The 17584-nt window shown below is 58.8% G+C and overlaps 1 protein-coding gene across 4 annotated transcripts in view; it reads right to left on the minus strand.

Annotated features, from left to right (window-relative positions):
- Positions 1-17584, minus strand: part of COL16A1 (collagen type XVI alpha 1 chain) — an 85371-nt gene that overhangs the window by 12757 nt on the left and 55030 nt on the right. For 2 of the 4 annotated variants that reach the window (XM_050932403.1, XM_050932401.1), the window contains 19 exons: positions 16506-16574; positions 15621-15674; positions 13304-13330; positions 12464-12529; positions 12202-12255; positions 12030-12083; positions 10581-10634; positions 10285-10329; positions 9734-9850; positions 8947-8982; positions 8439-8525; positions 7782-7826; positions 7050-7094; positions 4641-4694; positions 4145-4198; positions 2343-2396; positions 1610-1654; positions 1316-1369; positions 652-687 (listed from right to left, as the gene is read on the minus strand). In XM_050932403.1, coding sequence (XP_050788360.1) covers positions 652-687; positions 1316-1369; positions 1610-1654; positions 2343-2396; positions 4145-4198; positions 4641-4694; positions 7050-7094; positions 7782-7826; positions 8439-8525; positions 8947-8982; positions 9734-9850; positions 10285-10329; positions 10581-10634; positions 12030-12083; positions 12202-12255; positions 12464-12529; positions 13304-13330; positions 15621-15674; positions 16506-16574 — 1050 coding nt within the window. The remainder of the gene's footprint in view (positions 1-651; positions 688-1315; positions 1370-1609; positions 1655-2342; positions 2397-4144; positions 4199-4640; positions 4695-7049; positions 7095-7781; positions 7827-8438; positions 8526-8946; positions 8983-9733; positions 9851-10284; positions 10330-10580; positions 10635-12029; positions 12084-12201; positions 12256-12463; positions 12530-13303; positions 13331-15620; positions 15675-16505; positions 16575-17584) is intronic. The other 2 variants (XM_050932404.1, XM_050932402.1) reach the window with 2 other exon arrangements.

Here is a 17584-nt window from a genome sequence, read left to right on the forward strand (position 1 = left end):
GCAGCCTACTTATGCCAGCCACAAGCACACTCCCCAGGCGCCGTCTCTGCGGGCTGCACTGAGCCCGGCTAGCCCCAGGCGTGGTCTCTGCTAACTCTGTTTGGCAGCTGCCACTAAACACGCCAGTAGCTCACGTAGTTCTGCTCCTGCTGTGAACGGGGCTAGTGATGTCTGAAATTCAAACCAGAAGAAAACTTCTTCGGTCCAAGAGACTGTCCCTGGACTTCTGCTCTGCCTCCCCCCGCCACATCCCCTGGCCTGTCCTCAGCTCCGTTAACAAGGCTCCATCCCAAAACAAATGTACAAACAAAGCTCCCCGCCCCCGCTCGATTCCTGGCTGCAAATCCCTGCCCTCAGTTAATCCCCCGATAATCAGACAAAGGTAGTTCGGTGCCTTTATTGTCTCAGAAAATATGCCCAGGAAATAATCCCCATTGATCCCCCTACTCGCTCACTCTGCCTCTGCAAAGCCAGCACTGTTCAGCCATTTGCATACCGCTCCCCCATAATGCTCCTTTCCGGCTCCCTGAGCTTGTCATGAGCAAGTGCACCCCTGTTAAGGGAACACCTCTCCTCTCCTCCGTCTCCTCTGCCAGGCTAAACATGTATTGAGTCCCCCAGTGCTTGAAACTTCCTTCGGGGTGTACTTACGGCTGGCCCTGGGAAGCCTGGTTGCCCCTGAAAGCCCTGTGAATACAGGAAAATATCAGTCATTGGTTTACAGCGCACCCTTGTTCAAGGGGCCCAGCCAAAGTCAGCCCCCCTAGCAGAGGCAGCTCTTTTGGTGGACAGCGTGAGATCCTCCACAGTAGGGGGGTTGGTTCCCTGTGGGATCTGGGGTCCACAGGGCAGCGTTTGCAGCATCTGTCTGACTTCACAGCAGAGCCTGCAGCACCATGCACGCTGTTGGACAGGCTGGGTGGGCAGCCAAGCTGCTGCGTTGCAGCCTTCCCCCAAAGCAGAGATCTGCTAGCGCAGGGAGCCCTGGGGTCAAGGCTCCGTGCAGCAGCATGACCGCAGTCCCTGGTGGCTTAGCAAGGCTGCAGGCCTAGGAACCTAGCCACCATTTGGGCATCTTGGGGTCATCTCATGGGGTTCCTCTGCTTGCTTTGGGGCAGGGCTTCTTCAGCCCCAGCCTGGTCACAGGGCTGAGGAGGGGTGGGGAATGCGGAGCCCCGGTCTATTCCAAGGGGCAGTGCCCACAAAGCAGGGGCAGCTGTGCCACCATCTCCCTCTGAGAAGCTTTGGAGCGGACAGGGCCAACGATTCCTCCCTCCAGGGAGAGGAAGGGGCAGAGGAAGCAGGAGGGTCTCACCTGATCTCCTTTCTCCCCAGAGTTGCCCTGAGCTCCACGCTCTCCTCTCGGACCCTAGTGCAGAGACAGAACAAAGCAGAGGGGCTGAAATTTCTGTGCTGCTGGTACTCCCGAGACAGACAGGAGAACCGGGGCCAGCCCAACCACACATCCAGGGCCTCTTCCTTCACAACGCGCCCGAGCACCCTCTTCCCTCCCTGCCTGTCAGCCAAGTGCCGATCCAGAGGCACCAGTGGGGGCAGGACGAGGGCCTTTAAAGCAGTTTCAGCAGACAGATCTTAGCTGTGAACTTACCGCTGGCCCCGCAGGACCTGGGACGCCATCGGAACCAGGGGGGCCCTGGGGAGACACCAAGGGAACAGGAATCAGCTGTGCTGCCCGGGGAGGGAGGGATACTTACCGCATCACGGGCAAGCCTGCTGGCAGCAGCCCTGGTTTAGCGGAGGGGTCCGGGGGCGGCTCAGCTCTGCTCTGGCCCCATCGGCGGGTCTCAGTGACCCTGCATCCTGTGAGCTCCCGCAGGTGCAGCCATGGGGCTGCCTGGTGAGACGTGGTGTCGGCGCCATTAACCTGGATTATTTCTCTTGGGGTAGCACCCAGATGCCCCAGTCAGGATTCAGGCCCCAGTGCTCCCACCCCCTCCCGCTGCCTTGCTTCCCCCCATGGAAAGCCAGGGACCCATCCCGGGAGGTATTTGCTGGAGGTGAGCGATGAACTTACGTAGTGCAAGCCTGTGGCTTGACAGGGCCACATCGCCCATTGTGTCTTGGGCTGCAGGCTGCCCACCCACCCCAATCCAAGAGGCTGCGTCTGCCCAATCTCCTTGCTGCATGTTCTCAGACGTAGCTTTATGGGGATGGGCTTGGATGCCCCATGGAAGCAAATACAACCCAGGAGCACCCCCAAGCCCAGCCACCAGGCTCCTCTCCTAGCTGGGGGGATGGATTCCCTTCACCCCCATCAAATGGCGAGTGACAAATGGCCCAGAGGCATCGAGCTGGCACAGGGTCAGGTCCGTGGCACTCACCGATTCCCCTTTCTCTCCAGGGGGTCCCAAGTAGCCTCGTTCTCCTTTGACGCCCTGGGGAAGAAGGTGGGGGAATGAGATGAGCTTTGCACAGCAGCTGCAGGGACAGGGGGTGGGGGCTGGTAACCGGTGGGGAGGTAGCTGACGGTGGAAGAGGGGAACTATCTTGGTGGTGGCTAACGTGTGGGCCTGTGAGACCTTCCTCTGCTAATCTGCACCTCACCAGTGCTTCTTTCTTGGCAGGGGTGTGGCAAGTTCTAGTGACTCCCAGGGCCCGTGACCCCCAGGCTCACCCTCCATCTCAGCATAGCAGAGTCCCTCCCCCCTGCACTGCTTGATCGTACCCTTCTTCCCAACACGGCAGCCCGCTTGCCATGGCAGGTCACGCTCAGCTGTCTCGCCTCTCCGCCAGGCGTCTCCACTCCCAGCTGCATGTACCGCCCAGCCCCCCCCCCCGGCTCTCAGCACCGTTGGGCCTATGAATTTACCCTGTTGTGAGCTTGCCTGGAGGAAGCTAGTGAAAGCGCATCAAATGACACAATCCCCGATAACAACAGATGCTGACAGGAAAAAGGTGCAACAGCGAGACAGACTGAACTGGTCCAAACAAAGAGAACTCAAGGGCTGTGTTATAATCATGCCTGGTAACCAAGACAAGTGTGGTGCCGGAAATCAATGGACCCAAACTGGTGTCAAAAATGAGGTCTAACTGGTGGACAAAATAACAAGGGAACTGGCTATTCCAGCCACCCCTTCTGGGTCCTTAAAGAGAGACTTTGGGAAGAAAAATTGGATCCGGGAGCAAACGTCACCATCACAGCTCTCCCTCTCCCCCCAGCCCTCTCCTGGGACCCTGGACCTTTTTCACTCCAATCCTGAGAGATGTCCTGACCAGACTGGGCAGAGAGGGACCCAGCCGGGGGTGTAAGACTTTGGGTTTGTCTCTGGTGGAACCTTGCATCGGCAAAGCTGCGCCAATGCAACGTTTCTGAAGATGCTCCCAGCTGACGAGAGAAGCCCTCCCACCGACATAGCTCTGTCTGCACCAACGATTGGGTCGGGAGAACTGTGTTGCTCAGGAGGTTCAGATTATTCACACCTTGAGTGACCGAAGTCATTCTGTAGTGTAGACCAGTGCTAAGTTCCCACCACCCGGATGTCCTTTACCTTCTCCACCTAAAATCTCGCCTTCTCTTTCCTATCCCTCTCCTTTTGCCTTCTGTCCAATCAGTGTCTGGTGTAGCTGGCCAAGACTGTATATTTTGCAACACTGCTGTGAGCCTGCAACCAAGAAGAGGCGGCTCAAAGCAATGCCCTGAACAGCCTGATGCTGGGACACGCTTGCCAGGGCTCGGCGTGGCTGATAGACCGCGTCACGTGCCTGTGATTTCCAGCAGGGAGGTTGCAAGCGAGAGTCAACACCGGCGCCGTAAGCTGGATTTTCTCTCGGTGTTTTTCTCTCTCCCCTCATGTGTGTGTTCTGTTTTGTCGTCTAGGAAACGGGTTCAGGCTTTAATAGCAGCAGCAAGGCCAAGCACTCCCACTTCTCTTCCCCCCAGAGCAAAGTTCATAGCTCTGACGCTATCTAAGAGGCAGGAGAGGGGAGTGCTTCTAAACACGATCTCCAGCTAAAGGGAACAAGTAACTCGCCTTCCTCCTCTGCTGTATCCTTAAGGCAAGGTGCTGGCAGGCTAAGGACTCTGTGTTCCAAACCCCGAGCCGTGTTTAACTCTGGTTGACAGTGACTGGGCGACCTTAATCCCCATGTCCCAAATATTCCATCTAAACACAACGGTACTCACGTGCAGCCCAGGGGGGCCAATTGCACCAGGGTATCCGGGTTGACCGGGAGGGCCCTGAAGAGAAGAACATTGGGGATCAGACATACCAGGCTCAAGGTTTGGGCTCCTGCACCCCGTGCTATGCACCAGTGCCTCTTTCTGCTGGGCCAGCCTGGTGCGCATGGATGTAAACCACCCGCTAATGGGTTGATCTGGCAGGTAAATGTGCCGAGCCCCTGCTGCCACCAAGCCGGGGCCAGGCAGCCAAGGCAGGTCCCTCTGGGGCAGAGCTGGGATCATTGGCCAGAGAGCCTGGCAGCAGAACCTGGGGCGGCATGACCTCAGGTTCCAGCTCTGTCCATGTCGCAGCCCCTCTGAACCGAGGTGTTGTCTCCCCCTCATACAGTGATGGGTGGGTTTCTCCAGCAGGAAACCAGCATCCCGCTAGCCCCTCTCCCCCATGGGGCAGCAAAACCCACTGGCGCTCGGGGAGTCGGCAGCCAGGTCTATCACTCACCAGTTCCCCTTTCGCGCCGGTGAGCCCAGGTGGTCCACGCTCGCCCTGGAGACCCTTTGGAGAGAAAACATGAGGTTCTGCCAGGGCATTTCCACCCTGAACCCCATTCCCACCTTGCCGGTGGCACAACCAGCTGCACGCAGCACGGCAGGGCAGCAGAGGGTGGGATGGCGCTACCAGACACGAACACAGCTCCCACACCTGGAGCCGAGCGCTTCAGATCACACTACCTCCATTGCCACTGGAGGCTCTAAGGGCTATTGCCACTGTGAAAACTAGTCCTGCCACCTAGCCGCAGGGCTGGCTTTTCCGAGCCGGCCCCGCCTCCAGGGAGCCTCGGAATATCGCCACCCCGCTAGCTGGCTCCGACACTTCGTAGGTCGAGGGGCAGTGCCTGCATTTGTCTGATGGAACAAAGGCCAGAGGAGCCTAAAAAAAACCAGGTTGAAGACAAGCCCCACCCTGCTCCTTAGCAGGCATCGCGTCCAGGGGGCTCAATGGGTCGGATCCCCAGCCAGGGTGGGGATCAGCCCAGCTCCGTTGCCTTCAGTAGAAACCTGTCAATTTGCAGCAACTGGGGATGTCTGTGCACATAGCTGGGTAGACACACCCTGGCTGGGAGACAGGGGCTTACCTGGCCCATCTCCAAAGGAACAGAGGCAACCGTCTTGGATGCTGTGATTTCTGAAACCCACCCCACCCCCCTGGCCCCTCACCCCAAACGCTCCTCCCAGACGTGACGTCCCAGCATAGACCGGCGCTGACTGGCCGACACGTTGGAAGGCAGCTCCTCGGCAGCCCTGCTTTCTGAAGCAGGTTCTTTGGACCATGGTGGATGGGTGCTGCATATCCCTTCAGTAGGGGGGGACTTGGGGCTAGCAGGGGCACTAGGCTGGACACGTGCCCCACAGATGGCTCATCGCTGCTGGTAGCCCATGAGCAGAAGTTACGGCTGCCCGTTTCCTGGGACCTTGTTCACACCCAAGGGCTCCCAGTCGCCTTTCCCCTCCTGCTGCGCCCCGAGGTGAAGCACACGAGCGTGAACACAGGACGGGCTGCACCACCCCCAGCGCGCGGGAAACAGACGAGAAACACACAAGTTCTCACTGGGCGTTCCAAGGCATGACTGACAGGTGAAGCTATGGAGTGGGAGGGGCTAAGGAGGCCCCACCACTGGTCCCTACAGTTTCCAGGTGAACCTGGGCGGGGATCGGCAAAGCAACAAGGAGCGACTAGGATGGGGGTTAGTTTCGGTTACATGGCACCTACGTGGTGGAGAGTGATGCTGTTTCATAGGACACACCGGTGAGGACGTGAACACTGCATAGCAATCACACAGACAGACCGTGGGGTTACTGTGACATTAGTGGAAGATGCCAGATATGAGATTAGGACATGAATGGGGGGGGGGATGAGTCCTGTGAGAAAAACCACAGTTCAGGCGCCATCTCCCAGGCCTGGCAACTGGGAGTCAGCAGGGGTTTGGGGAGTGGGGCACAGGAGGATCCATTCGTTTTGAGTGCAGGATTGGGGCTTTGCTGAGAGAGATTCTGTGCGCTCAGCCGGGCGCTGAGGCAGGCGGAAGAGGAGACGAGAGAGAGAATGAAGAGAAAGGGGAAAAAAAGTGGAATCGATTCAATTTTTTTCTCGACTGAGTCTGACTTTAGCACAATGGGGCCCTGGACCAGAATGTCTAGTGTGTGGCAGCAGGTTCCGCTTGCCACGCACCATCTCTGTGTGGATAAGCCCTGGGTCAGAGCAGCTCCATTGGAGTGACACGAGGTTTTCATGTGGATTGCAGAAGCAGCTTCAAGCCCCAGCAGAGATCAAAGGCCCCACTGTGCCGGGTGCTGCACAGACACACAGCGAGAGACAGTCCCAGCCCCAAGGAGCTCACAACTGAAGCAGCCAAAGGGGAGGAGAAAGGAAGAATCACGCCCATTTTACAGATGGGGAACTGAGGCCCAGAGAGATTCCAAGGTCACCCAGTGGGTCTGGGTCAGAGCCAGGAAATGAACGCAGGGCTCCCAAGTCCCAAGCCAGTTGCCTGGGCCACAAGGCCAAATTTACACTGACTGAGAAGCTGGCTCCACTGAGTTCAATGGAGTTACTTCTGATTTACTCCCATGTAAATGGGAGGAGAATCAGGCCCACTGAGAGGGAGATGAGTGGCAAGGAAAGGAGAGATGAGGGTAGGAGGGATGCAGAGGTGACAGGGCAGGAGATTAACCAAAATGAGGCTCTTCCTCCCGGGGCCTGGAGAAGTCTCTGACTCGGGGTACCGCTGTGCATGGGGCCTATCTGAGTGATCAGGCGCAGAGCCTGGAGGAAAGGAATGGAGGGGAACAAAGCCAAACAAGCATCAGCAACAAAGGACCGCACAGAGCACGTGCAGTGCTGGATTCTTACAGGCAATCCGGGTGCGCCAGGCGTTCCAGGAAAACCTGGAGGGCCCTAAGGGAAGAAACAGTGAGATCACACCTTGGAAATCACATTCAGGAGGCTGACAGGGCTGGACCTGCGGCTGGTGGGGACAGGACCCTCAGCAGAGAAGCCAAGGGGCTGGGTTTTCCGACACTGGCTTGTTTCAGACTCTTGTTCTGAGCGGGATCTCTCCTCTTCTGGTTTCCGAAACAGCTCTGGAGACTCACCCATCCTTTACTGTCAATGGTAACTTCGCCCCCATCTAGAGAAGGCAGCTCTGTCCAGAAGCACTTACTCCCCTCCACCTCTCACCGTGGCTTCAGGGCTGGCCTGGGATTCGCTGCTGGGTTGGCAGAACGCATGGCCACTCCTGCCACGCTCAGCCATTCCCAGCCCAGGCTCTCGGAGGGAAATCCAGGCTTGCTGAAGTCAGTGGGAATTTGGCCATTGACTGCAGTGGGGTTAGGATTTCAGCCTGGGATTTTTGGAGGGGCCACAGAGCTGTAGCGAGTCCCCAACGTGCAGTGATCTGTCATCCCAGGGCTCACCGCCCCAACACAGGGAGCGACAGATAACTCTTCTCTGGAGAGTGCTCACAGCACACAGCTGTCCCATACAGAGCAGGACGGGGCTAGGAAGGGGCAGCACCCCGCCCTACGTACAAAGAGCAGGAGAACCCCAAGTCTACAGAGTATGCTCTTTGCAAGGGTTACTCACAGTCGGTCCAGGGGGTCCTGGAGATCCTCTCGTCCCTGGTGGGCCCTGCAAAGAGACCGGCACAGAGTTAGATGCTTGATACAGGAGCCGTAAAGCAGAGCATCATGTCTGGCCATTGCAATGGGTGTGTGAGGTCAAGACAGAGCCCAAAGAGGAGCGTGTATTACAGCTCCCTTCTGTGCCTGAGCCACAGAGATTGTGAGTCTGCTACAGCCGCCAGCTCATGCTTGTAGGTCAGGAGCTTCCCAGTTCAATCCTCATCACAAATTCACATAACGAGCAGGTGGAGACCCCAGCGACTGCTGTCACTGAGAGACGGGAAATACAGAACAGAGCAAAGGGAGAGAGAGAACGGAGCCGGGTTGCCACTGATCGGGAACAGCAGAGTTCACCTCCAGGACCTGGAGTTCAGTGGGCTGGCGCTGGCTCTGGCCTGAGGGTTTTTGCCCTGTGCCCCAGGCTCTCCCTGGGGGGATGCGGTGAGGGGCGGGAAGAAGGTGATGCTGGTGGGGGAGGGTATCTAAGGGCCATGCTGTGGGGACGGAAATCTCAATCAATTGCTAGAAACGTCACCCATGAACTGAAACTCTCAGGGGGCCAAAGCCGGAGAGTTGGAAACCCGCCATCTGGTGGAGCCGACCCTAATGCTGGACATACCTGATCCCCTCTCTCTCCAGGTAAGCCGGGCATCCCCGGCAGCCCAGGCCCTCCAACACAGTCACCATCACTTTCTGCTTGGTCACCCTGGGGGGGAAGATGAAATCCATTTCAGGAGATGCTTCTGATCAATCCCCTCCTTCCCAGGCCATGAAACTCAGCAGGCCGCCCAGCTGAACCAAGCCAACGTGTTCCTGGCCGTCACATGCAGAGAGTGGAGGTTGGCCCTTCGAAAACCCTGTCTGCCCCGGCGGGCTGTAAAACTGCCCCGGAGCCTCGTCGTGCTCAGGGAACCGCTGTCCGAGTAATGTGGCTGCCCGTCATGTGCTCTGGGCAGGCGAGTCCCCCATGCTGCGCCCCCGCCAGTCCCAATGCCCTGTCATTAGACAGCCAAGGTGTGGATTCATCTGGCGGGGTTCTCGGGTCACCAGGAAACAGAGCAGAGTCTTCTCCCCAGGCCCCCTCACCCATCCCATGACCAGCTCCGAGTTCGCAGGTCTCTACTCACCCGGGGCTCCTCCGCTCTGGGGAACTGAGCGAAGCACTGAAAGAGGAAGAGACACAAACAGTTTATTCCTGCTGGGGTTTGCTCCACGTTCCTGCCTCGCTTGGGGAAGAGGCGCTGTGAGGCTGGCAGTGTCCCCGGTGGAGGCATGGAGAAAAGGGATCAGCATCTTCTGGTCACCTAGAGGGGGACCCTGCTAGGTACTGGGGAGACACCTTGGAGGATTGGGCCCATACAGCACAGACCCAGTTTCCACAGTGCAGGGTAACCCCAACCCCCAACAGCCACACTCCTTCAGAGACTTTGTGCCCCCACCGATCTAGTGCCAAGCGAGCCACGGGTCGGCATCAGTGAGCGCCATTTGGATTTCGTGCCCATGTTGCACTGGTGGCACAATGGGCAGTACCAGGGAGAATGGGGTGTGCAAGGGGGCATGAATCAGGAGCTGCACAAGGCCGGGGGTAGGCAAGGGGCTACTGGGTGCAGGTGGGGATTATGCACCCGGGCATGTCCCTGCATTGGACAGATGTTTATCTGTGCAAGGGGGAGCTTAAGAACATACGTGCCAGTGTGGACAGGAGACGCGTGTGCACACGTGTGCACGGGGCCGTGCCCCTGGGTGTGTGGAGCTGTGCATCCACAGGGTGGGGCCGTTGTGCCAGTGGACATGAGAGTGCTCGGGGGTGTAATGCACTCCGGGACCTGGCTACCATTGAGGCATGGAGATTCCCCTGTGTTTGAGTCCCAATTGCCAAGTACCCGCTGCAGGAGGTGGTGGTTGGGTACTCACCCGTGCGCAGTTGTCTATGCCGGGGGCACCGGGCATACCCTGGTCGCCCTTCTCCCCTTTGACTCCGCTGGGCGTGTGGGAGCCAGTCTGCACCTGGGCACAATCCCCGCAGATATTCTAGCGAGAGAGGGGAAGAGCAGGGATTGCACGAGGTGGGATCTGCCCAGTGGCCAGCTGGCTCAGTGCATTGACTATTGTTTGCATCACGACGGGACTGACAGGGCCCAGCCGGAGATTGGATCCCCACGAAGCTAGGTGCTGCACCGGCAGAGCAATACAACGGCCGCACCCCATGGAGTTTATGAAGATGGGATTGTGTCACCCTCTAGTGGCCAGCCCATGTGGCTACAACAGCCTCCTTCTGAGCGGATGCAGTCTCTGGACCAGAGCAGGCTCCCTCGGGCTCTGACAGGGCCCAGTGCCAGATGCTACAGGAGGAGCATCCGCCCACCCAGAGTAACCTGCTGCCTAGCCCCTGTGAGCCAGAGGCTGGCTCAGGTCCAGATGTGCCGCCTGCGGCTACAGCTGCCTCTGATCCTTGGCGCGCTTACCTTGAGCACCTCGATGTTCCTCTCCGCTACGACAGCGAGCGGCCCCTGCAAAGACACACACAGAAAGAGAGGGCAACCCTCTGGGAAACGGTCCTTATCGCCGGAGGCTCATCTTGCTCAGGGCGACCGCCAAAGCAATGAAAAGCATGATGGGTAACAGGCTGTACGTTAACATGTGCTTTGCCTGGGAGGACTTAGGTGCTTGGGAAATAACTTGGCAAGAGCTACCGGCAGAAGAGCGCTAAGCACACACCTGGGGCAGACGGAGACACGGACACATCAGCTCCTATACCTACCACATCTCCTGCTGGCCCAGGCAGTCCTGGCAAACCATTGTGTCCTGGGATGCCCTAAAGCCAAGGAGAGAGCTTGAATATTCAAATCCTTCTGCACGGCCTTCTCCTGACACCCTGCTGCCTTCTCCCACTCTCGCACTCTCACTCTTCTTTCCCCTCCACCTAATGCTGCTCTTGGAAGGTTCTGGGGCCCAAACTTGGTTCTGTCTTGAAGGTGCTCTGATCGGACACCACTAACACTCAGCTCTGTGCATCTGTAGCTCTCAAAGAGCTTTACCCAGGAAGGGCGGTGTCATTCTCCTTGTTTTTACAGATGGGGAAACCGAGGCACGGACAAGCAAAAGTGATGTGGCCCAGCAGCAGGGCCGGGAATAGAACCCAGGTCTCCTAACTCCCTGCCCAGGATTCACTGTGGAGGGGGGAGTTTTTCAGAAACTAATCATTCTGGGGCAAATACTGTAGGGCTTTATTATTACACACAGTTCTAAAGTGCCCATCACTGAAGCCTCAGGGCCCTGCTGAGGCAAAACCCTCACTGACTGTAGCAGGATTGGTGCCTGAGTAGGGACTGAAAGCTGCAGCACTGGGGTTGGTTTTTAAATGTACCATTTCACGGTCAAGAAATAATACTCTTTTTTTGTGGGATCCACAAAATTGTTTGGTGTCCCCCCCACACACACACACGCTGGGTAGGCCGCAGAACTGCACGAAGATGCTGTTCTCTGAGCTGGATTCATGCCGGCAGCACCAACACAGGCATTTAGGCAAGACAACGGTGCTACATGAACGGCTGGGGATCCTTCGTCGATCACGGCTCCAGTCCAAGGGACAGGGAATAGTCTCTTTAAGGCTGAAGACGTTTGCACGGAAGAGGGCAAGGTCTCCCTGAGGCTGGGAGGCTGTGAAATACCAGTCGCAGGATGGCTACAGGGACTCAGCTCCCGTCTGAGTTGGGTGGAAGTTATCTTGGGCCTCTCTGGGTTGCCTCAGCTGGGCCGGCCAGCGATCAGCCCAGCACATGGGCATTACTTTTAACCACTGACAATGAAATGTCCCGTAAAGGCGCGGCGAGCAGCTCTAACTGGAGAGCGCTTGGCCAGATTGGCTAACGAGCCTCGGGGTGGGCAGGGGGCCGTCAGTGTTCTCTGGCGCCTGCCAAGGGCGGGGTCCCGGAGAGATACGAGGAGGTTAGAAATAGCCCAAAGGGGCTGGCGGGAGGGTTATGGGATGCCCTGCTGGCTGCTCATGCCCTGATCAGAGCAGCTGGGCTCCCCAAGAGTCTGGGGGTGACTGGAGATCATGCACACGCACACATGGCCAGGCCTGCTCCCGCTGCAGGCAACTCATGCTTCATCATCGGCCCCCAAGGGAGCAGGATCGGGGCCTCAACTTGCCCCCAGCCATGTCCTGCAGTAGAGAGCCCACCTCATTCTCTTCTCCCTCACTCACCTGTCTCCCCGGAGCTCCTGGGGGGCCCGGCGGGCCTGGGACACCTGGCGGACCCTGCAACATCCCAAAGCAAACAGAGAGAGGGGCCATTAGGACGGTGCTGGGTGAGTGGCTGGGAGTAGGCGCAGGGGGACCCAGGCTGCCGTGCGGACAGAGAGGAAAGCGCACACACCTGCGGGCCAGGCTGAGGCTGCCAGGATGTCCCGATCCACAGTCCTGGGGCTCCCTGCGAGTCCAAGAGAAGGGGAGAGCGTTTAGCGAAGGCGAAGCAGAGCCCAGGGCGCATGTGTCACAGCTCCACCTGCCCAGCCACCAAGGCAGGAAAGCAGCTGGGCGGCGGGGGAGGGCAGCGCAGGATGTGGGGGCAGGTGGCCTGCCCTAGACCATCACCCAGCTGGAGAAGGAGGCCAGGAATAGGCTGACTCAGGGCTTACCGGCATCCCTGAGTAGTTGGGGTCCACACGGGGGCCAGGCTGGCAGGTGCATTCACCGGGGTCCCCCTGAAAACACAAGAACAATCAGCACTGGGAGCCCCCTGGCTGGGGGCCAGCGGGGGGCAGGGTGGTCAGAGCTGGGAGCCCCCTGACTGGGGGCCGGCGGGGAGCAGGGTGGTCAGAGCTGGGAGCCCCCTGGCTGGGGGCCAGCAGAGAGCAGGGTGGTCAGAGCTGGGAGCCCCCTGGCTGGGGGCCGGCGGGGGGCAGGGTGGTCAGAGCTGGGAGCCCCCTGGCTGGGGCCGGCGGGGGGCAGGGTGGTCAGTGCAGGGAGCCCCCTGGCTGGGGGCCGGCGGGGGGCAGGGCGGTCAGAGATGGGAGCCCCCTGGCTGGGGGCCGGTGGGGGGCAGGGTGGTCAGAGCTGGGAGCCCCCTGACTGGGGGCTGGCGGGGGGCAGGGTGGTCAGAGCTGGGAGCCCCCTGGCTGGGGGCCGGCGGAGAGCAGGGTGGTCAGTGCAGGGAGCCCCCTGGTTGAGTCACAAGGGCCAGGGCTGTAGGCACCGGTGTGCAGTGACACCTTACTGCTTGGTCTCTGCATCGTCGGCATGGCAGGGAGGGGACAGCCCTACTCTGCAGAGCAAGGGGAAGAGTGCCAGGGACAGGAGGAACCCCTCATCCGTGGCTTGGCTGCAACACCAAGTGCCCAGCAGCGAGTGGACGCTGCAGGCAGGGACGCAGGTGCCAATCGGCTGCAGCCTCGCCATGGGCTACGGGCACATGCTCAGCGCCAAGGGAGGTGACGGGCCCAGCCGGCAATCAGGGATGCAGAGGAAAACCAGCTCACCTTCTCACCCCGTGCCCCCTTCTCTCCCTGCAGGGAAGAAGCCGAGAGAAACGTGTTAGAGGCCAACGTCAAATGGGTCAAGAGCAAGAGATTGTGTTGCAGGTTCTGTCTGGGTCCCGGAACCAGAACCGGAGAAGTGCAGGGCAGGGTCTGCATTCGCCCTTTCAGCCTGGGAACAGCTGTTCACTTCTGCCATGCATGTGTCCTTACATCCACTGTTCACCAATCATCGTGCAAACAAGTCTGTGTTGGTGTGAGCGACTGGGGAACACCTGCTCTTTGCACAAATACCCAAATTCACAAAAGCATCTGCTATTGGCCTGTCTCCTGTTCCAAAACGTCCAGTCCTCCAATCAGAAACAATAGCATGTGGCTTAGGCGACCATTCACACACCAGCACTAACCCGCCGTGAACAGGTTGCATGAGACAAAGGAACCAACAACTGGGAATGCATCTGAAGAAGTGGGTTTTTACCCACGAAGGCTTATGCCCAAATAAATCTGTTAGTCTTTAGGGTGCCACTGGACTCTTTGTTGTTTCTTTAACAACTGGGAATAGCCTTTGTTCCAGTCCAGCTCTGCTTCCGGATGGAGAAAGGGCTCCATTCATCTCCTAGATTACTCACAATGGAGAACTTCCCCGGCTCAGAGCAGAACCCGGACAGCTGGAGGGAATGCGCGCAACGGCTGTTGGACTTCAATAGCTGAAAGGACCACAGCCAAGAGAGGAATCATCTCCGGAAAATTCCACCTCTGTTACTACCCACGCCAGAGAGGACTCGGAGGAAAAGCCTCTAACCCTCATATCCCCTCAGCACTACTTCCAGCTTGTCTCCGTCTGAGCTTCAACCTTTCTAGGGCACCTGCCAGCCAAGTATCTCAACCCGCTTTACAAGGGACAGTGACGATCCCCATCCTATAAGCAGGGAGGCAATGATCCCATACCCTGGGCCTGAGCCGAAGCTCACGGACATCAATGGAAAGGTTCCCGTGGACTAGTGAAGAACAGAACCCCGGTCTCCCTGCCTCCCAGACCCATGTCCCCTGCCCCCTCAATGGCCACATGGCTAATGCCCAAGCAGCAAAGCTAGAGCCGTCTGCCTCACTTTCTCCTGGTCAGTTTCCCTTACTGGTTCCGCTCTGGGCGGGGGAGGAGGGTAAAATAAGAGGGAAAATACCTGGTTTCACCAAATGAATGAACATTTCTATTCATACCCAAAGGTTATTCTTCTCCCCCTTCTACTTAAATCTAGATTTTGGGGGCCTAACAAGACTACATTGACTATGTCCCTTTCACAGCTCCCAAGGCAATGCTGGATCAGTTCCCAGTGAAGTCCAGAGATGCCTGGAGCAGGGGTGAGCTTTCCTGGGGACCCCTCTTTTGTCACTTCCCCCCGGGGGGCAGGGTTTGCTGAAGAGTGGTTCTCCGGACCAATCTTCTTTCTACAGGGCTTAGGTCCTTATCTGGCCCCCCAAGCGCAGCATCTGAGCACCTCACCATCTTTACCATCTTTACCCTCACAACAGCCCCGTGAGGTAGGGAGTGGTGTTCTCCCCTCTGCAGAGATGGGAAAATGAGGCACCGAACCGGTAGTGGAGCAGGATTGCCAGAGCACCAGTTCCTGGGGAGGAGAGCTGGTCCAGTGGGGAAACGCAGGGATGGACCCATCCCTCCCCCCATCAAAAAATCCTTCTTTCAGCAAATAAGGCCCTGGTGGGCTGCGGGCAAAGTGATGGGTGAGGGTGATGGACACCAAGGTGATGGAGGTGACATGGAGAGAGAATGGGCTAACGCCATTACCTCGTTTAACAAGGTATCCGTCCACTTCTCTGTCACCAGGGTCGAATCAGAGACAGGGAGCCCTCAGGGCGAGGGGAGGAGCTTGCTCCCGCCTCTCCCGACATGGAGGCCGCCTGCATCAAAGCGCAAAACACTGTCAAAGACGCAGCCCTTCCCAACAGGCCAGATCCTCGGCCGGTGTGAATCGGCGCGTCTCCATCACGGCCAGCGGAGTCTGGCCCACTCGCGCCGGCCCAGGAGCTGGCCCGGCGGCTCTAGCAGCGTCACCAGGCCCGACGTTCCGGGGCGGCACCGTTGTGCCACGACATCTCCGGTGCTTGGGGGATGCCGTGTGGCAGTGTCGCCAGGGAAGGTCGCGTGGGGTGAGGCCTGTCAGCGGGGGAGCGGGAGCACAGTCAGTCTGCTGTTGCTGCTGCACTGCCTGGTCTCAAGGGATCGAACACCCGGCGCAGCCCGATTCTAGCCTGGTGGTTTCGAGAACACCCTCCAACAGACGCAGGGCTGCATCTTACGTACCGTCAGCCCGTTGGATCCAGGCACTCCTGGCATTCCCCGCTGCCCTTCGCGGCCCTAGGGAGAGAGCAAACAGCAGAGATGTGAGGCAGGCGAAGCATCACCCTGGCTTTACAGATGGGGAAACCGAGGCACGGAGCAACTTGGCCACCTTCCCAGTATTGCCCGACAGATCAGGGAACAGAACCCAGGAGTCCTGCCTCGCCCACCCCTGCTCTGACTAGCAGATGCATTCTGGTTAATGCAAGGCACTGAGGGTTCATAACCAGGTGCAGAACTATGAGTGGCATTGATCCTGCCTGTGTCCTGGCACTGCAGTGACTGCATGCACCTGGGCCCTGTTGCAGGGTCAGTAGCCGCCCCATGGGGGTGACTCTTCCACCCAGGCTAGGACTTAGGGAGATCCCGGACCGTGACACCAGCCAGCTCAGGCTGGGCCAGTTGGTCTGGAGACCCAGGGACAACCACGGCATCTGTCTGAGTCCAGCAGCCCCAAGAGTAGATCCTCTTTCTAATGCTTACAGCCAGGTCTGGTCTCTTCTCACCCGGCACTGAGAGGCCTCGGGCGGTAGCACAGTCCAGTGGGAGGATCTAAGCCCTGCACTGAGCTAGGGACCTGGAGAGGATTATGATGGGCTGTTCCCTTTCCTCTCCCACCCTCCACCCAAGCAGCCAGACTCTGGGGTCCACAGGCACCACAACATCTGAGGCTCGCTGGCTAGCAGCCCAGCAGCAGGGCCTAGGCGGGGGGTTGTGCACATGGGGGTGATTGCTCCGGGTAACACGCTGAGGAGGGTGAGGTCCTGGCATCCCCAGGAAGCCACTGTAACATCCCTAAAGCCACAGAGCTAACGGGGTCCAGCGCTGCAGCAGGTACGGGGTACTTACCGGTGGCCCAGTGATGCTCATCCCTGGAGGTCCGGGAGGACCCTCCGCCCCTTTAAGGCCAGGGGATCCCTGCAGGAAAAAAAAAAAGTCACACCTGGCCCAGCCCCAGGGTTGGGGGGAATCTACCCCTACTGCAGGGATGGGATGGAGTCCTCATGGGACTGTGGCTCAGCCCCCCGGGGTCTCCTGGCTTTGACCACTAAGCCACACAGTCCCCTCCCCTTTCCCAGCATCTCCAGGGAAGTCTCCACTGCAGGGGAAGCACCCAGCCGCTGCAGCTGACTCAACACCAGGTGCAGCCGTTAAACCTTCCGGCCCATGGTGAGAGGAGAGGCCATTCTTGGAACAGAGCATGGGGCCATAAAGGCACAAGCTGGCCCAGACAGCCACCAGCAACACCCCTCACTGCCGGAAATGGCCCACGGTGCCGCAGGATGCCAGGGCTGGATCCCAAGTTCTGAGCGTGCCATGCCCAGAGCTCTGGGGGACGCATCGTGCCAGGTGCTCCCCAGGGGATACTTTCACCCCAGTAGGAGGCAGATTGTCCCCCTGCTTCTGTGTGACTGTTGCCCGCCCACTTCCATCCACATGGGCTCCCTGCTGGGAAGAAGCCTCATTCCCTTGCTCTGAGATCATTGTGTTCCCAAGTGCCCCCGACCCTGGGGGAATCCACAGGCAGCATGGCTGGCACTACAGGGCAATGATGACTGGCCAGCACTAGCCAGTGAGATGCACAATGTCCTGTGTCCTGCGCAGGCCCAGGGCTAGCCCAGCAGGGCTGGACTGCAGAGCCTTGGCAGAGCTGGTAGAGGGGTGGCAAGGGCTGGAAAAGCAGGAGCAGCTGCTGGTTAGGAGCTGCGTGAGCCCAATGCCCAGCCTAGCCGGCGGCTCCTCGGACTGGAGGTAGCCAGCACACACGTCCCCTGCTGGTACTAGGCAGGCTGCAGCCAGCCACTGCAGTCACTCCAGGTACGGAGCGTGACAACCCCCCTGATGTGTACACAAAAGCCCTCCCAGAGGCACGGGGCTGCAGCAGAGCTGCAGTATCAGGGCCTTCAGGCTGAGGGCAGCAGGGGGCA

The sequence above is a fragment of the Gopherus flavomarginatus genome, chromosome 22 (assembly GCF_025201925.1).
Source record: "Gopherus flavomarginatus isolate rGopFla2 chromosome 22, rGopFla2.mat.asm, whole genome shotgun sequence".
In the NCBI taxonomy this organism is placed as follows: Eukaryota; Metazoa; Chordata; order Testudines; family Testudinidae; genus Gopherus; species Gopherus flavomarginatus.